Here is a 24,735-nt window from a genome sequence, read left to right as displayed (position 1 = left end):
TCTCAATTCGTGTCTCTGCCACCGCTATTTTTTGATTTGACTTTGGCGAACTCTGACTTGATATCATTTAGTTGATGTTTTGTATCTTTTTGGAATCCCCGTATCTCTTCCAGAATTGTTATCATATTTGCTGCTTCGCCTGTACGAGGCCCATCGTCAGCCTCGCTACCACGCGCTCGTTGCATCCCTCTTATCCACAGGCTCTGCAGAGATGCTTTTTTTTAATCTCCATTCTTTTTCCCCATTCTTGCCCCCCCCTTATCAATTCAGATATTTTCGAAAGATCTTATATTTGATGGATTAACGGGGCAAAATATGCGTTGTTTCGGAGGAGCTATTGATTTAAGCTGCCATTCTGGATGATGACATCACCGGAAAAAACCTCACTGTATGTTTCAATGTTTCAATGTACATGTGACAAATTAAGCTAATCCCTCTTAAAGAGAAAATGGATTGTTGCTCAGGGAAGTTTTGCTTCAGTATCAGTTATTGAAGACTAGTGTATTGGCTGGGCGTGTGGCTCAAGCACTGGTGGAAAAGAGGGTGATCCAATTTAGATGCTTGGAAAGATCAGAAATGATAGATTGAGAGAAACTATTTCCTCTTGTGGGAGAGTTTAAAATAAGGAGGCCTCAACTCCAAAACGTCAACTGTTTATTCTTCTCTATAGATGCTGCCTGATCTGCTGAGTATCCCCAGCATTTTGTGTCTGTTGCTCCAGATTTCCAGCACCTGCAGAATCTCTTATGTTCTCTATTTTAAGGAATAATATTAGGAAGCATTTCTTCACACAGGGTCATGGAACTCTGAAATATTAACCCCATCTCCAGAAAGCTGTGGAGGCTTCAGTGTTGACAGAGGAAATAAAAATGTCAACACTGATATTGATAGATTTTCATTGGGTAGGGTTTAGGAAGCAAACACAGGTAGATAGAGTTAAAATGCAAGTAACCAGGATATAGTCTAATGGCAAAACAACATATGTTAGAGTCACGTATTGCACTCCTATTAAACAAACTTGCTTTTCTTCTCAAGATATTGATGAATGCCAACCAGGTCGATGTCACCCATATGCTCAGTGCTTTAATGTCCCTGGAACTTTCAGATGTCAGTGTGCCCCTGGTTATCAAGGTGACGGGTTCCAGTGTTCAGCCTCAGGTAAGAGCCTGATGTTGGCTGCTTCTACCTTAAAATTATCACCAACTATTTCAGTGCTTCAACCTTTTGAAGTTAATGTAACTCATGTGCCCATCTTTGTTTTTAATTCTGCAGTTTGTCTTCTTTTGCACGTTGATCGTCTGTCTTTATGTATAGTTTTTCATAAAATTCTATCGTACTTCTTTACTTTCCTGTAAATGGCTGCAAGAAAATGGATCTCATGTTAGTATATGGTAATATATATGGATTTATGTCAATAAATTTACTTTGAACTTTGATCTTAATTACGTCAATCAGCAAGCTGTTAAATTCTGTTCCACTTGAGATCCTCTGAAAGTTATTGGAGATATTTTGCTTCTACACAAATTTTCATAATCTTTGAATTTTACTGACTTGGCCAACAGCCTCAAGGACTTTGCCTTTCCCAAAGAGTTCCTCATTTTACAAGAGTCACACTTTATTTAGAAATGCCTTGCTTATGCTATGTGTTCAAGAAAAAATGGTTTTCATTTCTAGAAACTTGAAAAGTTCCAGTATTGAAAATGGAAGTCCCCCATCTTTCAGCTGGCTGACCTTATAGAAACATAGAAAACCTACAGGCCCTTCGGCCCACAAAGCTGTGCCGAACATGTCCTTACCTTAGAATTACCTAGGCTTACCCATAGCCCTCTATTTTTCTAAGCTCCATGTATCCATCCAGGAGTCTCTTAAAAGATCCTATCGTTTCCACCTCCACCACCACTGCTGCTGACAGCCCATTCCACGCACTCACCACTCTCTGCGTGAAAGAACTTACCCCTGACATCTCCTTTGTACCTACTTCCAAGCACCTTAAACCTGTGCCCTCTTGTGCTAGCCATTTCAGCCCTGGGAAAAAGCCTCTGACTAGCCACACGATCAATGCCTGTCATTACCTTGTACACCTCTATCAGGTCACCTCTCATCCTCGGTCGCTCCAAGGAGAAAAGGCCGAGTTCACTCAACCTATTCTCATAAGGCATGTTCCCCAATCCAGGCAACATCCTTGTAAATCTCCTCTGCACCCTCTCTATGGTTCCCACATCCTTCCTGTAGTGAGACAACCAGAACTGAGCACAGTACTCCAAGTGGGGTCTGACCAGGGTCCTATATAGCTGCAACATTACCTCATGGCTCTTAAACTCAATACCACGGTTGATGAGGGCCAATACAGCGTATGCCTTCTTAATCACAGAGTCAGCCTGCATAGCAGCTTTAAGAGTCTATGGACAGGACCCCAAGATCCCTCTGATCCTCCACACTGCCAAGAGTCTTGCCATTAATGCTATATTCTGCCATCATATTTGACCTACCAAAATGAACCAACTCACACTTATCTGGATTGAACTCCATCTGCCACTTCTCAGCCCAGTTTTGCATCCTATCAATGTCCAGCTGTAACCTCTGACAGCCCTCCACACTATTCACAACACCCCCAACCTCTGTGTCATCAGCAAATTTACTAACCCATCCCTTCACTTCCTCATCCAGGTCATTTATAAAATTCATGAAGAGAAAGGGTCTCAGAACAGACCCCTGAGGCACACCACTGGTGACCGGCCTCCATGCAGAATATGACCCGTCTACAACCACACTTTGCCTTTTGTGGGCAAGCCAGTTCTGGATTCACAAAGCAATGTCCCTTTGGATCCCTTGCCTCCTTACCTTCTCAATAAGCCTTGCATGGGGTACCTTATCAGATGCCTTGCTGAAATCCATATACACTACATCTACGGCTCTACCTTCATCAATGTGCTTAGTCACATTCTCAAAAAATTCAATCAGGCTCATAAGGCACAACCTGCCTTTGACAAAACCATGCTGACTATTCCTAATCATATTATACCTCTCCAAATGTTCATAGATCCTGCCTCTCAGGATCTTCTCTATCAACGTACCAACCACTGAAGTAAGACTCACTAGACTATAATTTCCTGGGCTATCTCTACTCCCTTTCTTGAATAAAGGAACAACATCCTCAACCCTCCAATCCTCCAGAACCTCTCCCATCCTCATTGATGATGCAAAGATCATTGCCAGAGGCTCAGCAATCTCCTCCCTCGCTTCCCACAGTAGCCTGGGGTACATCCCGTCCAGTCCCAGTGACTTATCCAACTTGATGCTTTCTAAAAGCTCAAGCACATCCTCTTCCTTAATATCTATATGCTCAACCTTTTCAGTCCCCTGCAAGTGATCTCTACAATCACCAAGATCCTTTTCTGTAGTAAATACTGAAGCAAAGTATTCATTGAGTACCTCTGCCATCTCCTCCGGTTCCATACACACTTTCCCACTGTCACACTTGATTGGTCCTATCCTCTCATGTCTTATTCTCTTGCTCTTCACATACTTAGTCATAGTCATAGTCATAGACATACTTTATTGATCCCGGGGGAAATTGGTTTTTGTTACAGTTGCACCATAAATAATTAAATAGTAATAAAACCATAAATAGTTAAATAGTAATATGTAAATTATGCCAGGAAATAAGTCCAGGACCAGCCTATTGGCTCAGAGTGTCTGACCCTCCCAAGGGAGGAGTTGTAAAGTTTGATGGCCACAGGCAGGAATGACTTCCTATGACGCTCTGTGTTGCATCTCGGTGGAATGAGTCTCTGGCTGAACGTACTCCTGTGCCCAACCAGTACATTATGTAGTGGGTGGGAGACGTTGTCCAAGATGGTATGCAACTTGGACAGCATCCTCTTTTCAGACATCACCGTGAGAGAGTCCAGTTCCATCCCCACAACATCACTGGCCTTACGAATGAGTTTGTTGATTCTGTTGGTGTCTGCTACCCTCAGCCTGCTGCCCCAGCACACAACAGCAAACATGATAGCACTGGCCACCACAGACTCGTAGAACATCCTCAGCATCATCCGGCAGATGTTAAAGGACCTCAGTCTCCTCAGGAAATAGAGGCAGCTCTGACCCTTCTTGTAGACAGCCTCGGTGTTCTTTGACCAGTCCAGTTTATTGTCAATTCGTATCCCCAGGTATTTGTAGAATGCCTTGGGGTTTCCCTTAATCCTGTCCACCAAGGCCTTCTCATGGCCCCCTCTGGCTCTCCAATTTCATTCTTAAGCTCCTTCCTGCTAGCCTTATAATCTTCTAGATCTCTATCATTACCTGTTTTTTTTTTAACCTTTCATAAGTTCTTCTTTTCTTCTTAACTAGATTTACTACAGCCTTTGTACACCATGGTTCCTGTACCCTACCAGCCTTTCCCTGTCTCATTGGCACGTACCTACTCAGAACCCCACGCAAATAACCCCTGAACATTTGCCACATTTCTTCCATACGTTTCCCTGAGAACATCTGTTTCCAATTTATGCTTCCAAGTTCCTGCCTGATAGCTTCACATTTCCCCTTACTCCAATTAAACACTTTCCTAACTTGTCTGTTCCTACCCCTCTCCAATGCTATGGTAAAGGAGATAGAATTGTGATCATATCTCCAAAATGCTCTCCCACTGAGAGACCTGACACCTGACCAGGTTCATTTCTCCATACCAGATCAAGTACAGCCTCTCCTCTTGTATGCTTATCTACATATTGTGTCAAGAAACCTTCCTGACCACACCTAACAAACTCCACCCCATCTGGAAAATTAAAATCACCCACCACAACAACCCTGTTATTATTGCACCGTTCCAGAATCTGTCTCCTTATCTGCTCCTCGATGTCCCTGTTACTGTTGGGTGGTCTGTAAAAAAACACGCAGTAGAGTTATTGACCCCTTCCTATTTCTAACTTTCACCCAGACACTCCATAGACAAACCCCTCCATGGCTTCCTCCTTTTCTGCAGCCGTGACACTGTGTTCTGGAGTGGTTGTGTGATTGTTCGTTGTAAATTTGCTGTTACTAAAGAGATTTGTTCCAAATCACAGCTGAGTTCATTGCTTTGCAGAGCCTGGCAAGTTGCTGTGGTAGCTTGCCAAGTGAGTCAGTTGTATAGTTTATGCATCATTTCATGACCTGGAGTCCACAGCATGAAACCATGCTCACACTGGTCATCCCGTCATCCCATCAAGACTTTGAAATAGTCTCCCAATTAGAAACATTCTGCCTGATCTCTTGCCAGCACCTGGCATTTTCATTTTCTTTTCAATTATTCATCTGACTTCCTTCTGTAGGTTGATTTTCGAACAACATAGAACACAACCAAACACAACATACCAGGCAACTACAGCAAAACAAGCCCCATTCTTCACTCCCTCCTACTCAACCTGCTCATACAGTCCTCCAACGCCAGGACAGGCCTTGAGTGGAGTCAGACTTCGCGGAGATTCGCAGACTTGGGGCTCCAGCCAATGGGCCTCAACTTCTGATCGATCCTCAGGCCTCAGCATTGATCCCAGATTTTTCAGTCTAATTAAAAGATTAGTTTTGTTTGTCACACATACACTGAAACATACAGTGAAATGCATGTTTTGTGTCAGTAACCAACAGGACTGTTAATAACTCGCTATCTTCTTCTAATAACACTCGCTTTGCCTTCTGCACCTCTGGCAATGGCCTTAAATCTGTTTCTACTGGTTACGTCGTGAATCAGTGAAAGCAGTTTCTCTATTAAAATCTCCTTATAAGGGTGTAGGCTTTTACTGGGTATTGAAACGACTCCAGATTAATACATTCCTTAAAAGGGAGTAGGCTTTTACCGTTTTTACACCGTAAAAGATTCAAGATTTATTCATCACATGTACATTGAAGCATACAGTGAAATGTGCCACTTGTGTCAACAGCCAGCACAGCCGAGGATGTGCTGGCGGCAGCCGGCAAGTGTTGCCACTTAGCATGCCCACAGTGCTTGGCAGAACAACACAGAACACAACAAGCAAGAAGGCAGCTGCAGCTGAACAAGCCCTGTCCCTCCCTTCCACAGTCACACAGTCCTCCAACCCCACAACAGCTTGTCTTCGGCCTGCAGTGGATATTGACCTGGATTCACAGACGATGGGTTTTCAATTTCCTCAGCAGACTCTGGCATTTGCAGAGGTTCACAGACTTGGGACTCCAGTCAACAGGCCTCACCCTCAACTTCTGGACTTCCAATCAACCTGGGAATGGAAGGGTTAATGAATACAGAGGGTCTGATGGCCCTGGGCCCGTATTCGCTGGAGTTTAGAAGAATGACGAGTGATCTCATTGAAACCTATTGAATATTGAAAGGCCCAGATAGAGTGGATGTGGAGGGGATGTTTCCTGTAGTGTGGTGTCTCGGACCGGAGGGCACAGCCTCAGAATAGAAGGATATAGAACAGATGAGGTGGAATTTCTTTAGCCAGAGGCAGTGGATATGGTCTTGATTATTAAGGTTGTCAAAGGTTACCGGGAGAAGGAATTTTTTCAGGTAAAGGGTTTGAAAGAAAAATAAATCAGCCATGATCAAATTTCAGAGCAGATGCAATGGGCTAAATAGCTTAGTTCTACTTCTATGTCTTATGGTCTTGTCCCCACTGACTTCTGAGAATCTCTGTATGTGGATCTCTCAAGGTTGAGAAGGAGCATTCAGCGTGTTATTTAGAACTGTGATTCTGTGCATTGGGAGCACATGGAAGTCCTGCATTAATAGCAAAGGGCGCTCCATCTGAGAAACTGCCCCCTTTGCCTGACCATCAGGCATCCAGTGGTCTTATTGGTCATCTTGGATGTGACAAAACAGAGTGGAAGCAGTCCAGAGGGACTGTCTTGGTAATGCCCTGGGACCATAAGGGTGCATGAAGTGACTGGAGTTGTGATTGTGAATTAACTCGCAAATTTTTAAAAAAAGTTAAAACGGACCGATTTAATATCATAGAAAACAAATATTTTAGCCAAGTATTGTGCGCCCATTGTTAATAAAGTATCTGTTTGTTTTGGACTGTTTCAACAGATTCAAGATTGTTTAATGTCATTTCGAGTGCACAAGCGTAAAGGCGAATGCAATAATTGTTACTCCAGATCCAATGCAGTACAAAAAACACAATAAGATGAACACAATAATAAAAATACTCAATAAATGTAAATACTTAAGAGAGCATAGATTAATTAAAGTGGCGTCAGGCACAGGAGAGTTTACATAAGGTGACTCTGAAAGGAAATGATAAAGTGGTGGTGGGGGGAGGATGGAAGAGTGGGTTAGTAGGCGGAGATAATGAGTGGGGTTATATTTTGTTTTTCATGACAGAAAAATTAATCCAAGTGCCTCAGATTTCTTGGAATGTTTATTTTAGTTATTTAGAGACACAGCGTAGTAAGAGGCCCTCCCGGCCCAGTGAGCCCAATTACCCCCATGTGACCAATCACCCTACTAACCCGTACATGTTTGGAATGTGGGAGGAAACCAGAGCACCCAGAGGAGACTTGTGAGGTCACAGAGAGAACGTGCTCTTGATGCTGTAATGTTAAAAGCACAGAAACAGCACAGTTCACATCCTGACCCTCAATTATGCCCTCGTAGCTTTTGTTTGAAAGAAAGCATTGTTCTTCAGTGAAGTCTGTTACATATTTAAAATGTTCTGTTTATTGGGGCCTTGAGTCAGCTTTGCCCTCTGCTCCCAGCAGGAAGTTAATATGAATGCAAGTACCAGAGTGCAAGGAACTACTTGCAGATTCCAGGAATTAAATCTGATGTATCTGAATTGCGTACCCCGAGTCAAAATTCTGTCTTCATGGTCAGCACACCACAGGTGTACAGAATACACTTTGGACTTCTCTACCCAAGAAGGTAGTTGAGGCTCAGTTGCTAAGTTAATAGAAGATGGATAGATTTTTGGAGATGAAGGAGATCGGGAATCTGAAATTAGAGCAGGAAAGTTAAATCATTCAGTATGATCTTGCTGAATGGCAGAACGATACAAAGCCTGAAGGGCCTACAGCTTGGGTGTTATTCTTTACTGAAAAGATCCCTTTGTGTTCAGGAGCTGAAGAGAGCTGAACTATGCCCATTCACACTCGTGTTGTTCTACAGAGGTGCAGTAGAGAGCATCCTAACAAGCTGCGTCACTGCTTGGTAAAGAAAATGCATTACAGCAGACGGGAAACCTCTACAACAAGGAGTCAAAACTGCCCAACGCATCAGCCTACCCACCATCGAGGGTATACAGTATGTACAGAGAGGTGCCGGAAAAAAGCCAGCAATACCGTGAAGGATCCCACCCACCCTGCTCACGAACTGTGTGTCTCACTCCCACCAGGGAGGAGGCCACATAGCATCCACACCACGACCATCAGACTCAAAACAGTTACTTTCCCCAAGCAGTAGGGTTGATCAACACCTCTACCCGCTAACCCACATCAACCACCACTACCTCATCATTTCCTGTTAGAGTCACCTTATGTCCAGACACTCCTGTGCCGAGCATCACTTTATGGACATACAATCAATCTATGTATATAAGCCACAGTACCTTGGTATTTGTATTTATTGTGTTTTTTTTTCGTGCTGCATCCAGAGTCACAATTATTTTGTTGTCCTTTACATACATACTGGAAATGGCATTAAACAGTCTTAAATCTTGAAAGTATAGTGGCCCCTTAATACTTTAAAACTCTGGATGCTGCAACACAATTAAAACTATTAAACACACTTAAGTCAACATAGTCCAGTGGTCTAAAGAGGAAATTGTCTTGTAGAGCCAACTTGAGTTTGACTACCCTGTGTGAGCTCAGTGGGGTCTCTCCACACATCAGGTTCCGACCAGGTTGGTATACAGGCTGACAAAACGTCCATGTTGAGACAAGCCAGGCTCGGCAGCCTTCACGTTAGATTGGCGCATCCAGCATTACCGTGTGGAAGTACCACAGCTTGCCCACGACTGTCATGCTTTGGGTCGATAGCTGAGTTGAGAATGGAGAAAACTACAAGAACTGGGGCTTGGGTCCAAGCAAACTTGTGCAGCCATCTGCAGGCAGCACGTGGAATAGTTTTCCATTGAAGTCAGTGGATTTGTTGCACGATCGGTATTTAATGGAGAACTATATAGGCTTTATAAGACTGCACCAGACATCTTGCTGTATCTCTGGAAGCTCAGGAGGGTAGTGTGGCAGAGACGAATAATACCCAAAGTGTGTGGCGAAGGGCTGGATGTGTCCCGACTGCAAAAGAAAAGGATGCAGAAAACATCAGGCAACACACGTCAAAGTTGCTGGTGAACGCAGCAGGCCAGGCAGCATCTCTAGGAAGAGGTACGGTCGACGTTTCAGGCCGAGACCCTTTGTCAGGACTAACTGAAGGAAGAGTTAGTAAGAGATTTGAAAGTGGGAGGGGGAGATCCAAAATGATAGGAGAAGACGTTGGGGGGGGGGGATGGAGCCAAGAGCTGGACAGGTGATTGGCAAAGGGGATATGACAGGATCATGGGACAGGAGGCCCAGGGAGAAGGAAAAGGGGGAGGGGGGGGAAACCCAGAGGATGGGCAAGGGGTATAGTGAGAGGGACAGAGGGAGAAAAAGGAGAGAGAGAGAGAGAGAGAATGTGTGTATATATATATAAATAACGGATGGGGTATGAGGGGGAGGTGGGGCAAGCATCAGTCAGTGTCGACCAATCTGCCTCTGAATGTTGAGAAAATCTTCTTCGCTGTAATAGCACAGAGGCTAGCCAGCCACCTGGAGAGAAACAAGTGCATTGATACATCTGTACACAAAGCAGCAATTCCAGGCTTCTCTGGGTGTTTGGAACATACAAGCATGATATGGCACCAGATCCAAGCAGCGAGGAAGGACAAAAGCAATCTCTATGTGATCTTCCTGGGCCTCGCCAATGTATTCGGCTCAACTCCCCATGCACTCCTCTGGGAAGCATTTGACTCCTTCCAGATACCAGAGCCCATCACAACACTGGTGAAGTTGTACCTTCAACACCTACGATTGTGCTTCACAACAGCAGATGTTACCGCAACATGGCAGAGTCTGGAAGTGGGCATTATGGCAGGTTGCAGTGTATCAGCCTGGTCTTCACAGTGGCCATGGAGATCATTATCAAGGCTTCAAGATGGGTAGTAGACGGTGAAAGAACAAGTGCTGGACTTTGCGTTCCCCGTATCAGGATGTACATGGACGATATAACAATACTGACCACTACTGCAACATGCACCAGGCGACTACTTGGAAAGCCGCAGGAAATCATCAAGTGGGCCAGAATGGAAATCCAACCCAGCGAGTCTCAAAGCTCTCCATAGTCAAGGGAACGCTGAAAGACATCAAGTTCTTCATGGGCGATGACCCAACTCCAACAGTGTCTGAGCAGCCTGTCAAAAGCCTGGGTAGATGGTACCACGCCAGCCTCACGGACAAAGAGCAGGTGCAGCAACTGAAGCAACACATCCCCAACGGCGTAGATGACAGAAGTGGCATGTGACAAGGCAGATGCTTCCTGAAAACTCCAAGCTATTGAGTGCAGATCTGGTAACATTAATTTGTGTCCAGCAGTAATTTGGATTATTATTCCAGTGATGAGTTAAAGGAAAGAGAACTAATTTGGAACAACAAAGGACTTTATATTTGAAATTAGAGTCAAATCACACGCAGAAAGAGAAGGAAATTTTAGATTAGCAATTGGGTATGTTAAAGGGGCATAAAAGGCTGAAAAGGAACAGCTTTTATAGACAACGGTTTCAAAGTATTGTTGAGGGTCCCTACATCATATCCCACAATTTCTTTGACTTACCACCATCAGGAGCAGGAGCACCAGGACTAGGACTGCCAAAGTGGCTAACAGTTGTGAGACTCCTGTCACCATGGAGATCTCATCACCAGGACAGCAGGCTGTTTACTGTACAATTTACTGTTTATCTGTGCTGTGCACTCCACATGTATTTTGCATTATATTTTATTAACTTATTTGTAGTAATATTTTTGTGTGATTTATGTTTTGTGGGTGAACCGTGGTCCAGAGGAGCCTTGTTTTCCTTGGTTGTATATATGTAACCAATAAACTTTGGAACAGATGAGAAACAGATGACAATAAACTTTGAAACAGATGAGAAACAAGTATCATTAATCTAAAGATTATTTTTTACCAACACACATCAAAGTTGCTTGTGAACACAGCAGGCCAGGCAGCATCTGTAGGAAGCGGTGCAGTCGACGTTTCAGGCCGAGACCCTTTGCCAGGCCTGGCCTGCTGCGTTCACCAGCAACTTTGATGTGTGTTGCTTGAATTTCCAGCATCTGCAGAATTCCTGTTGTTTTTATTATTTTTTACCATCCTGTTCTGAGCCATGTGTGTTAAACATCTTTCAGAGTTATATCTCAGTTGCATTTTGTATCCCTTGTTTCACATGTGACTTCTTTCCCACAGTTACTAAAGGGTAAACTGAATGAAGATGTGATAAAGTGGATCTGATTCAGTAGAGTAAAACTAATTCCTTTTAACTGCCCTTCTCAGAAGAATTAATTGACTCCAGACTCTTGACGTTTTGACATTGAACTAATCGGTAGTTTAGACTGTGGTTGCAGACAAAAATAGCCAGATGTCTAGAAGCTGGAAGAGTTCTCATGCATAAATGAATGAGTTAACAATCTTCCTGCCCAGGGAGTCCAATAACTGTTCTCACTCCTCTGCTCCAGCTCAGGAAGTCGAGATGGGGAAAATAGAGCAAGCACGTTTCTGCTGTATGTGGACATATTAGCCAATTGTCTCTATTTCATCTTGAAACTATTTCTCAAGTATATCTTGTCCCTTTTATATCCTTGTAAAGTGTCTGCTCTCTGACCCGATTGTTGCACAATCTTCTCATTCTGAAACTGCTGAAAACCACATCTGGTAATTTGTCCTTGATACCTTGGTGAGTCTGGTGTGGGTGCAGGGATGATCCACTTCCGATGAAACACCATTCTAGGGAATCTGAATTGACTTTCCTTGGGCTGAAGAAGATTGAGTGGAAAATACAAACTAATAATGAGAATAAATAGTGCCTGAATGGGAGACAGTAACAGTCATCTGGAGCTTTCAATAGACGTCAGGAAATACAAACTTGTAGGTTCATTTACTTATCACATGTACATTGAAACAAACAGTGATAAGCGCCATTTGCATTAACAACCAACACAACCGAAGGATGAAGGGACAACTTGCAAGTGTTGCCACACATTCTGGGGCCAATAAAGCATGTCCACCATGTTCGCAGAACAGCAAAACAAGCCCTGTTCCTTCCTTCCACCCGCTCACACAGATACTGTAGACAAGTCCCCAACCCAACCAATCCTCCCCCCACCCCCAACGCCAGCAACTTTCTTCCCTCCCTCTGATCCCAATTCTAATCCCTGCCCTGTCTTCAGCAAAAACCTTACCTTTGTCCCCCTAAACCCACAGTTCTGTGCTTGCCATGACACTGAGCTTTCCTTACATCAGGTCCATCTCCAAGCCCACTGCTTTGGCAAAAATTCCTCACCCTGCAACAGTGACCCCTTCTCTCGTTTCCAACCCTTCTTCTCTTCTAGGACAGCCCACTCTGGATCTTTTCTTCTCATAATTGCCGAGAAGGTGTCGACCGGCTGACCCTATGCATTTTTCTCTCCTCCTCAAGCCTCACCCCCTTTGAACGCACCGCCCTCCACTCTCTCTGCACCAATCCCAACCTTACCTCCAAACCCGCAGACAAAGAAGGGTGCTGTTGTTGTGTGGCGGACTGACCTCTGCCTTACTGAGGCTGGGCAGCAGCTCTCTGACACCTCATCTTACTCATAGGCTCCTCACTCTGCACTGCTTGTTTCTTTCTCCTACCCAGGATCCACAAACCTGACTCTCCAGGTAGGCCCATTGTCTCTGTCTACTCCTGACCCACTAAGCTCATGTCCCCATACCTCGACTCCATTCTAACCACCTTGGTTCAGTCCCTACATCCATAACTCCTCACATGCTCTCGATCTCCTCAACAACTTTCAGTTCCCTGGCACTATAGATGTCCAGTCGCTATAGACTTCTATCCCCCATCAAGAAGGCCTTAACAGTGTCCACTTCTTTCTCAATAAAAGACCCAGCCAGTTCCCCTCCACCATTCCCTCCTTCATCTGGAAGAACTGGTCCTCACCCTCTGCAATTTCTCCGTTGGCACCTCCCATTTACTTGAAACTCAAGGAGTAGCCAGTCACCTGCATGGAACCCAGCTATGCCTGCCATTTCATTAGCTACTTAGAACAGTCCATGTTCAAAGCCTACACTAGTAATGCTCCTCAGCTCTTCCTGCTCTACTCTACATTGACAACTGGATTGATGCTGCTTCCTGCTGAGCTCATCAATTTCATCAACTTTGCCTCCAACCTCCATCCTGCCCTTAAATTCACTTGGTCCATTTCTGACACCTCCCTCTCCTTTCTCAATTTCTGGAGACAAACTGTCTACTGACATCTTTTATAAACGTCTCCTGTAGAAATGCTATTCTCAGTTCCTTAGTGTCCTTTGCATTTATTCCCAGGATAAGGCTTTCCTTCCTCTTTCTTCAAAGAATGGGGTTTCCCTTCCTTCCACCATTGATTCTGTGCTCACCTGCATCTCCTCCATATCTGGACATCTGTGTTCAACTCATCTTCCTGCCATCTTCAGTGGAATCCTATCACCAAATATATCTTTACCTCCTCCCTTCTCTCTGCTTTCTGCAAGGATTGCTCCCTCCATGATTCCCTTGTCCATTCAGCCCTTCCCACTAGTCTCCCTCCAGGCACACATCCCTGAAAGCAACGGAAATGCTATACCTGCCCATTCACCTCTCCCCTCAACTCCATTCAGGGTCCCAAACAGTCCTTCCAACTGATGCAGCACTTCACCTGCAAATTTGTTCGGGTTGTCTGTTGTATCTGGTGCTCCCAATGCAGCCTTCTCTGCATTAGTGAGACCCGAGGTAAATAGGGGGAATTGCTTTATCGAGCACCTCCACTACATCTGCCAAAAGCAGAATTTTCTGGTGGCCAGCTATCTTAATTCCTATCTCCTGATGACGTTAACATCAATTTCTCCTTCTGGTAAAAAAAAAAGTAATTTTTCCTTTCCATTTCTTTCTTCTGCTATTCCCCACTCTGGCCTCTTGCCTCTTCTACACACCCACCTGTCACCTCTCCGTGTTGTCCCTCCTTCCCTTTCTCTCATGGTCCACTCTTCTCTCCTATTAGATTCCTTCTTCTCCAGCCCTTTACCTTTCCCACCTACCTGGCTTCACCTATCACCTTCTAGTTATCCTCTTCCCCTCCCCGCACCTCCTTCCCTTATCCCAGATCAGCTGCCAACCACAGCTGAGAGCCCCATCCACCCAAAGCAATGGTCTTTAAGGTGCCAGTAGCTTGTCTTCGCCCCTTCTGTCAGTAGAAATAGTTCTGCCGGGCTTAGTTGCTAAGCCACATGTGAAGGCGAAGGAGTTGGATTTGGTTGTCAGGCTATTTGAGGCACAAGTCATTGGGAGCATTGTAGTGGGAGCTTGTCCCCATTACCACCCCTGGCTAAAACAACATTAAGGAACTGCTGTATACACATGTGATAATTAAATCCTCATCTGAATCTTCTGATTTGCTAAAACAGCATTTGTTCTCGATGAGTACTGAAGTCTCACACCACTAGTATCAAACATTTTGTTCTCCTTTACATTTGTGCACCAAAACAACCTGGAATCTTGAACCAGGTTCAAGAACAGCTTCTTCCCTTCAAGCTTTCAGTTCCTGAACCAACTTGCACAATCCTAATCAGTATAGCAACTGCAGATCACTCGATTCTGGTCACTCTATACTACAATGGATTTTCTTTTGTTTTTGTTCAAATTGCATTTGTTTTTGTTTAATTTATGATTTTCTTGTGAATGCTGCTTATATGATGCCTATGCCTGTGATGCTGCTGCGGGTCAGGTTTTCATTGTACCCGTACGTGTATTTATGTTATTAGATTATTAACTTATTTAATGTTGTCGTTTTGCAATCTTTTTGCTTGACAGGCTCTCAAAAGACTTTATGTGAGCGTCACAGAGATAATGTCCTGAGCAGCATATCGCCCAGAGGACCCAGACCCTTTGACCAGTACGTGCCACAGTGCGATTCACAAGGGAACTACCTGCCGGTCCAGTGTCACCAAACCCAGCTGAGCTGTTGGTGTGTGGATTCAAATGGTCGTGAAATTGCAGGAACCAGGACTGGCCATGGAATTCGACCCCCATGTAAGTCCAGCACTTTTGAATCAACCTATGAGTTTCAATAGAAAAATATCACAACAATAAGAATCAAGTTTATAATCACTGACCTACTGTACATCATGAAATTTATTGACTTTTGGTGGCAGTAAAGTGCAAGATGCGAAAATCATTATATTCAGTGCAATGGCTAGAATTTGTATTAGATGCTTCAAAAATTTGTGTGTTCAAATTTGTGGTTTATAATGTTTACAAGTACAGGTTCAATTTCTGTAGCACATTAACACAATAATAAGGTGGCTTGAGGAATGTAACACCAAATTTTGACAGAGACATTGGAGCAGTTGATCCATTGCAGGAAAAGTCCTCTCCATTGAGCACGTCTATAAAGAGCACTGCCACAGGAAAGTAGCATCCATCATCAAGAACCCCAACATCCAGGCCATGCTGTCTTCTCATTGCTGTCATCAGGAAGAAGATACAGGAGCCTTAGGTTCCAGATCACCAGATTCAGGAACAGTTACTGCCCTTCAGCCATCAGACTCCTCTCTCTCTACTGTCCTTTATGCCGCTGGCGTTTAGGACCACAGTGAAGGACCTCCATCTCTGGTGGTGTTCAGGGCTGTCTTCATTGTGTCAGTAGCTTGTTTTCACTGCTGTCAATCATGCAAGTCATGGGAAGAGACTCGGGAATACTGTCACACTCAGATGGAGAAGAATTCTTCATTGCTGTTTCCATAACAATTTTGTTTTACAAGTCAGGGTTGTTAGCCCTGAGCTTAACCCCTGAACCTGGAGGATCGGTGGACCATTCTTAATCTGGTCTCTTCCCTTTGACCTGTTTGGCATGGGTCATCCTACCAAGAGCCAAAGCGTAAAGCCCTAACCTCCAGCCAAAATAGCTTTCCAGGTCATTGAGGCACGCAAGCCTCTAAACCACAACAAGGTTGTCCTCTTGGAGGATCAGGCACCTGGACCAGCATGGACAACTTCCATCACCTCAACTCTGAACTGATTCCACAACCTACAGACCCGACAACTCATGTGTTCTGTACTATTTATTTATTTACGTATTATTATTATTATTATTGATTTTTTTGTGTTTGCACAGTTTGCCTTGTTTTGCTCATTGATTGCTCGCCAGTCTTTGTGTGTAGTTTTTCATTGATTCTATTGTATTTCTTTGTTCTACTCTGAATCCTGAAGAAAATGAATTTCAGGGTAGTGTGTGGTGATATATAGAAACTTTGATGATAAATTTACTGTGGAAAAACTCCTGAAAGAGCAATGTTTTAAGGAGAGATTAGGCATTATGGGTACATTCAGCAGAGTCTCCAGAGCAACACACACAAAATGCTGGAGGATCTCAGCAGGTCAGGACTAGCCATGGAACTTGCCCCCCCCCCCCCCCCCCCACCACCCGTGTAAATACTTTTTACTTCAGCCCATCACCCCTACTGGGGCACAGGCCACCAACAGCAGCTCACCAGAGTCCTCTGTCCCGGGCCAGCCCTTCAAGTTGTCCCAGGTGTAGCTCATCTTTCCCTTCTCCTCTGGGGGATAAGCTCCTTGGAGATTCTGTTGGTGTTCTGTAGCTCTGGGCTGTTACAGGATGAGATTGCTAGCCTATCCCCAACCATACAGCCGGGCTTGGGACCACCCATGGCGGAGTTCCATGTAAGTACAGTGCTCTTGAATCAAGCTATGAGTTTGAGCACTATCCCAACGAACCATCTTGGTCCAGAACTTCAGTTATTTATTTCGCTCTGTGGATAGTGCCTGACCTGCTGGATTCCTCCAGCATTTTGTGGTGGTGAGGAGGAGAGCGAAGGCAGTGCTGAATCAGAGCGAGTTCGAGGCATGTTTGAGATGGAGTGGGAGTGAACAAAGCGGAGAATAGTTGGAGCAAAGGAGTTTCAGAGTCTGCCCACTTAAACTGAGAGCCAGGTTGGATTGATCCCAGCACTGGGCCGATTTGAGAAGGTCAGGTACAGGCTGGAATGTGGCAGTGGGGTCCAGGCTCACAGTATAGCAATAGGGCAGGGCAGGGCCTGGGTCCCAGTGTGGGAGATGACCCGGTGTTTGGACAACTTCAGGCCAGATGAACTGAAAAGGCAGGGTATTGGGACGAAAGCGAAGGTTGGGCTGTTTCTGCTCACCGCTCCACAATGTTTACTCACTTCTCCATGGCACTGAGGCTGACAATTTTCCCCACTACGTAATGAAGGTATGCACCCACTCCGGCTGCTTCGGGCTTCGTGCCTGTGGACTCACTTTCATTCTGAATGCTGAAGGCTTCTCCTTCCCACCCTCCCCCCACCTTCTTTATTGGGCCTCTGCCCCTTCCCTCTTCAGTCCTGAGGAAGGGTTCCGGCCCGAAACGTTGACCGATGGTTTCTACGGATGCTGCCCGACCTGCTGAATTCCTCCAGTGTGTTGTGAGTGTTGCTTTGACCCCAGCATCTGCAGAGTATTTTGTGCTTAAGGATGGACAATGTGAGCCAACATTGTCTGCATCTTATAAAGAAAAAATAGTAAAAAGCTTCAGGGTTTGCACATTCGAAGGCTGAAGCACAGTGAGGAGAATTTTGGGGTACAGGAGAGGTCAGCATCACCCTATGTACAAAGTATGTTCAAAGACGTTTATTCTTTCCTGAGTTCTTCATTTGGTCAAAGATTGTTCAAAAATCCTACAAAGCATTCGGCTGGTCCTGCTGAGAATGTTTATCAGATGAACACTTGAAGCCCCAAATGTATTTCTTTATAAATCATTTCATTTGAACCCGTGGGAAATAAGAACTTCTGGAGAAAAGGGAACTTACAATTGCAGCCTCCTTCCTGTATCTACATTCCTTGCACCAGTGATTTTTGAGAGCTATTTTTCTCAAATGGCATAATTTTCCAAGTACCTATCAGGCCAGTGTCTCTCATGTACACTTATTTATGTTGGATGCCACTGGTCCAAATTTTCAATTCTCATTCATTCTCTCTCTCCCCCCTCTCACCCTCTCTCCCCTCTCCCCCCTCCCCCTCTCCCTCCTCTCCCCACCCCATCTACCCCCTTCCCCTCTCTCCCCTCTCCCTGTCTCTTTCTTTCTCTCCTTCTCTTTCTTTCTTTCCCTGTCCTTTTCTCTCTCACTCTATATCAGGTTTTATATGGAAACTAGCTGGACAGTGTGGAGTGTCTACAGAAAGCTTAGCAAATTCATGGACTGCAAAAAAGTTTTTTCTCCCCCTGCAGTGTTTACAAAGGAAATGGTATTTCAGGAATTTGCCATCCACTGCACTAACTGAATGTAAAGGGGGGTTATTCATAGCACAACTAAGTGAGAGATGAATTTTTAATACATATAAGGGGACATGACATAAAATCATCTGAACTTGTTCGGCAGCAAATTGATGACTATATTCGGTCATTTGAAAATGGCTGTTTTAAAAGAAAATGAAGATATTGTTTCTGGCAAATGATGCTGTGCAGTGTGACTGATGATAAACACAGGAGATTCTGCAGATGCTGGAAATCGAGAGCAACGCAAACAAAATGCTGGAGGAACTCAGCAGGTCAGGCAGCATTTATGGAGAGGAATGTCAATGTTTATGGCTGAGACTCTTCATCAAGACCCTCCTATTGAGCAGAAGATACGAATGCCTGATACATACGTACAAACCATACATACCACCAGGCTCAAGGACAGCTTCTATCCAGCTAGTATAAGACTATTGAATGCTCCCTTAGTGCAATAAGGTGGACTCAGCCTCATGACCTTGCACCTTACATGTGCCTGCACTGCACTTTCTCTGTACTGTAACACTTCATTCTGCACTCTTTGTTCCTTTACCTTGTGTTTCCTTCATGTGCTGATGTAATGAATTCACCTGTATGGACAGTACGCAAAACAAATTTTTCCACTGTACCTCGGTACATATAACAATAATATTCCAATTTACCAAAACTCTAAGCACAAGAGATTCTGCAAGTTCTGGGAATCTTGAGCAACACACACAAAACGCTGGAGGAATTCAGCAAGTCAGGCAGTATATACGGAGGAGAATAAGCAGTTGACATTTCAGGTCCTGATGAAGTGCCTTGCCCTGAAACGTTGACTGTTTATTCCCCCTGCATAGATGCTACCTGGCTTGCTGAGTTCCTCCAACATTTTGTGAGTGTTACCAAGACACTGCCTCTTGCATTGGAACTTACACTGAACCCTGTTCACTATCGCACCCTCTGCCCAGGTCTGGTAATGCCTTTTTTTCTCTTTTGCAGTTATTGTCCCTCTTGTTTATAAATTCCTCCATTGCCTTACTATCTTGTCAATCTCTGAGATACAATGATGATTCTATGAGTTTGTCCTCCAATTCTGACCTTTTGAAGATCACTGCACTTCCCTCAACAAATTAGATTTATTATCACTAACATGATGTGAAATTTGTTGTTTTACAGCAGCAGGGCAATGCAAAAACAGAAAAATCTACAAATTACAGAAATAACGGATGGTGAGGGCCCTTTATGATGGATGCCGCCTTTCTGGGGCAACACCTTTTGAAGACGCCCTCGATGGTGGAGAGTTGTGCACATGATGGGGCTGGCTCAGTCTACAGCCCTCTGCTGCCTCTCGTGCACTGGAGCTTCCACAGCGGTCAGAATGCTCATCTATAGAGATTTGTAAAAGTCTTTGGTGACGTACCAAATCTCAAATCCTAATGAAACAGAGTTGCTGGTGTGCCTATTTTGTGATGGCTTCAGTGTGCTTGGCCAATGATAGATCCTCTGAGAACTTGAATCTGCTCACCCTTTCCACTGCTGACCATTGGATAAAGATTGGTGTGTCTTCTCCTGATTTCCCTGAATTCCTCAGTCAGTTCCTTGGTCTTGCTGACAAAGTGCGAGGCTGTTGTCGTGACACCACTCACTCCATTCTGCATTCTGCTGTTGCTTTTCCCTCTCTACAACCTTGATATATGTGTAACACACATCAAAGTTGCTGGTGAACGCAGCAGGCCAGGCAGCATCTCTAGGAAGAGGTGCAGTCGACATTTCAGGCCGAGACCCTTCGTCAGGACTAACTGAAGGAAGAGTGAGTAAGGGATTTGAAAGTTGGAGGGGGAGGGGGAGATCCAAAATGATAGGAGAAGGGGAGGGATAGAGCCAAGAGCTGGACAGGTGATTGGCAAAAGGGATATGAGAGGATCATGGGACAGGAGGTCCGGGATGAAAGACAAGGGGGGGGGACCCAGAGAATGGGCAAGAGGTATATTCAGAGGGACAGAGGGAGAAAAAGGAGAGTGAGAGAAAGAATGTGTGTATAAAAATAAGTAACAGATGGGGTACGAGGGTGAGGTGGGGCCTTAGCGGAAGTTAGAGAAGTCGATGTTCATGCCATCAGGTTGGAGGCTACCCAGAGGGAATATAAGGTGTTGTTCCTCCAACCTGAGTGTGGCTTCATCTTGATATATGTGTGTTTAGTTTGATCTGCTTGGCCGGCATGCAAACCAAGAGCTTTTCACTGTATCCTGGTACATGTGACAGTCATAAACCATTAACATTTAATCATTGCTCAGTTCTCTGACTCTGCTCAAGAATCCCTTGTTCTTATTTCTCTATAACTGTGATCTACAGACTCACTTTTAAGAAGTATTTACAATGCATTTTCTAAGAATTTTTTTTGCATAATTTGTCTCCTTTTGCATGTTGGTGGGTTGGTAGTGTATGTATAGTTTTCATAAATTATTTTTGTATTGCTTTATTTTTCGGTAAATGCTTGCAAGAAAAGGAATCTCAAGGTACATGTTAATATTGCTAGTAGGTAGTAACATATCCCATAGGGTAGCACAATTGCATAGCATCGCATTATCGTGTGCCTGTTTGTAAGGTCGTGGTTTGACTCCCACCGCTGTCTGTAAGGTGTGTGTGACTGCGTGGGTTTCAGCCTGGGTGCTCCAGTTCCCTCCCACATTCGAAAGGTGTACAGTTAGGGTTAGTGAGTTGTGGGCGTGCTATGTTGGTGCTGGAAGTGTGGCGACACTCGTGGGCTGCCTTGCACAATCCTCAGTGATTTGATTTGACACAGATGATGCATTTCACAGTATGTTTCAATACACACTAAAGCTAGTCTTTTTCCTTTATATACGTGCTTTGATAATTTTATTTTGACCTTGACTTTTGACTTTGACACCTACAGCTTCTCTTCTTTAAGCCACTCTTCAAAACGGAGCCCTCTTTTTCCATGTTTTGGTGAGTTGCCCTTGCGTGTGCATCTGTGCCTGTTGCCTCTCCTGTGACAAACACCTGATTTTTGTGCAGCCCCTACATATGAACGAGCACGGTCGAATGGATCTGCAGCAGCTGCTGTACTGTAGGCACCTCGCGTCATGTGGGAACTGCGAGAGTCCACATTTCCAACTTGAGAACTGTTTGAGCCTGTACTTGCTGGAGTTCAGAAGAATGAGGGGGGGATCGCATTGAAACCTACTGAATATTGAAGGGCCAAGATAGAGTGGGTGTGGAGAGGATGTTTCTAATAGTGGGAGAGTCTAGGACCAGAGGGCACAGCCACAGAGTAGAAGGACATCCCTTGAAAACAGAGATGGGAGGGAATTTCTTCAGTGAGAGTGTGGTGAATCTGTGACATTCATTGCCAACGACAGCCGTGGAGCCAAGTCATTGAGTATATTTAAAGTGGAGGTTGATAGGTTCTTGATGATTAGGAGTGTCAGAGGTTAGAGGGAGAAGGCAGCCAAATGGTGGTGAGACCGATAGTGTGTCAGTCTTGATGGAATGGTACAGCATATTCGATGGGCCAAATGGTCTAATTCTGCTCCTATGTCTTATGGTCTTATGCCATAACCAGGGAAGAACCTGTACGTAATTGTCTGTTCCTATTTTATGTAAAAACAAGGTTCAATTTGATTCTGTCTCATGTAAGTTTGAAAACATAGTAAGTGTACTGTACATACACTTTTTATTTGTGAGGAGGTAACATTCAGAGTGTTTTCTGCTCTTGTAAGTTTGAAAACATAGTAAGTGTACTGTACATACACCGTTTTTATTTGTGAGGAGGCTTTCTGCTGGTGCTTCCTTGTTTTCTGCAGCTTTACTTTGTCCTTGTACTTCACACGTTCAGTGCTGAACATCTCTCCCACTGGGTACTACCTCCAATCAGCTGCTACCTAAATAAATCTGTTCCCTTCACCTTGACCACTCCTGGTCGTTACAAGTTCCATATCTTCAACATTCTCCTGACATTCTCTGATGAATTGGAGATTTCCTTGCAGAGAAGACTTCAAGATTCAAAATTGTTTTATGTCATTTCCAGTACACAGTGTAAAAGAGAACAAAATAATTGTTACTCCAGATCTGATGCAATGCAAGAAACATACGACACAATGGAAAAAATCACAATAAATACATTCCTTTGCAAAAATGTTAGGCACATATATATGGATAGGGTGCTGAAGACTTTTGCACTGCACTGCAGTAATTTTATGTATCGCACAGTACTGCCACCGCAACAGAAAAGAACACGTTTCATGTCATATGTGAGTGATAAGAACCTGATTCTGATACAGATCTATTGGAGACGGAGAGTGAGAAGGGGGCAGGAAGAGGGGAATTGATGTTGGGAAAAGGGGAACTGAGAGCGGAGGGCATGGGAATCACTGGAGAGACATTCTGTCATGATCAGTAAACCAATTGTTTGGAATCAAATGACTTTGCCTGGTGTCTCAGGGCTGAGTGTGTCTGCCCCCTCGAAACCCACCACTCTCTGGCACTCCTTCTCTGTCACCTGTCCCACATCCCTCCTGTGGCGTGCCACCCTTCCATTCCAAACGTCCTTTGCAAAGGATTTACAAACTCAGTCTCCATTCCACATTGACCGATAGAGTAATGTGCAGAACTCTTACGCACCCTAGCTATACATATATACTGTATGTGCACATGTAAGATAGCTTATATGCATAGATTGTATGTCCATAAAGTGACACAAGGCACAAGAGCATCTGACAGGAAATGATAAAGTAGTGGCGGTTGGAGATGTGGAGGGGTGGATTAGTGGGTGGAGGTGTTGATCAGTCTTACTGTTTGGGGAAAGTAACTGTTTTTGAGTCTGATAGTCCTGGTGTGGATGCTACGTGCCTCTTCCCTGATGAGAGTGGGACAGACGGTGCCTGAGCAGGGTGGGCGGGATCACTGCCTCTTTTCTGGCACTGTACCATAGATACATCCTTGATGGCAGGTAGGCTGAGGCTGGTGCTGGTGATGCATTAGGCAGTTTTGACCCCCCCCATTGCAGAGCCTTCCTGTCCACCACACTGCAGTTTCTGTACCATTCAATAATGCAGCTTGTTAGGATGCTCTCTAGTCTGCATCTGTAGAATGATGTGAGTATAGATATGCAAAGTCCAGCTCCCTTCAGCCTCCTTAGAAATTAGAGGTGTTGGTGAGCCTTCCTTATTGTGTAGAGTGTGTTCTGGGACCATGAGAGGTTGTGCAAGAAGTTTCCACCGCTGTGCCGCCGATGTAAAACTGAGTGTGAGTGGTGCAAGTTCTCCTGAAGTCGATAGCAATCTCCTTTGTCCACTTGTTCCATTTTTTTTCAACGTTCTCCTCCTTACAGAGGACGTTGGCCAGGATGCTGCTTGGATCAGAGAATGTCTTATGAGGATAGAACATAGAACATTACCCCACGGTACACGGTGTGTACACGCAGTAGCATAGCGATTGGCGTAATGTTAGTATAGCGCTAGCGACGTGGTGTCAATTCCCCTGCTGTCTGTAAGGAGTTTGTATGTTCTCCTCATTAACGTGTGGGTTTCTTCCGGGTGCTCTGCTTTCCTCCCACATTCCAAATTCATATTGGTCACATGGGTTAATTGGTCACATGGGTTAATTGGTCACATGGGTGTTATTGGTCACATGGGTGTAGTTGGTTGCATAGGTGAATTGGTCACATGGGTGTAATTGGTCGCATGGGTTAATTGGTCGCATGGGTTAATTGGTCGCATGGGTGCAGTTGGTCGCATGGGTGCAGTTGGTCGCATGGGTGTAATTGGTCACATGGGTGTAATTGGGCAGTGTGGGCTCAATGGGCTGGAAAGGCCTGTTACTGTGCTGTATCGCTAAATAAATAAGATTAGATAAAAATAAATCCTTTCATCCCATAAGGTGCCAACGTTTGAACCTACTCTAAAATTAATCTAAACCTTCTGTCCTACATAACCCTCCATTTTTCCATCATCCATGCACCTATCTAAGAGTTTCTTAAATGTCCCAATGTATTTGCTTCTACAACCACCCCTGGCAGTGAGTTCCTCACACTCACCACTCTCTGTCTTTAGAAAAAGCTATCTCTGATATCCCCCAATACTTCCCTCCACTCGCCTTAAAATTATGCCCTCTCGTGTTAGCCTCTTTTTAGATTGGTTCAGCAAGTCCGGCTTTTCTCTTTGGAGTGGAGGAGGATGA

General features: G+C 44.5%; 1 protein-coding gene across 1 annotated transcript in view; it reads left to right on the top strand.

Annotated features, from left to right (window-relative positions):
• Positions 1 to 24,735, top strand: part of nid1a (nidogen 1a) — a 157,486-nt gene that overhangs the window by 83,408 nt on the left and 49,343 nt on the right. Inside the window, 2 exon segments of the mRNA XM_072251057.1 lie at positions 1,036 to 1,158; positions 15,078 to 15,296. Coding sequence (XP_072107158.1) covers positions 1,036 to 1,158; positions 15,078 to 15,296 — 342 coding nt within the window.

The sequence above is a fragment of the Mobula birostris genome, chromosome 2 (assembly GCF_030028105.1).
Source record: "Mobula birostris isolate sMobBir1 chromosome 2, sMobBir1.hap1, whole genome shotgun sequence".
Classification (NCBI taxonomy): domain Eukaryota; kingdom Metazoa; phylum Chordata; class Chondrichthyes; order Myliobatiformes; family Myliobatidae; genus Mobula; species Mobula birostris.
Note: the sequence above shows the minus strand (reverse complement) of the source record. Positions and strands in the feature narration are given on the sequence as shown.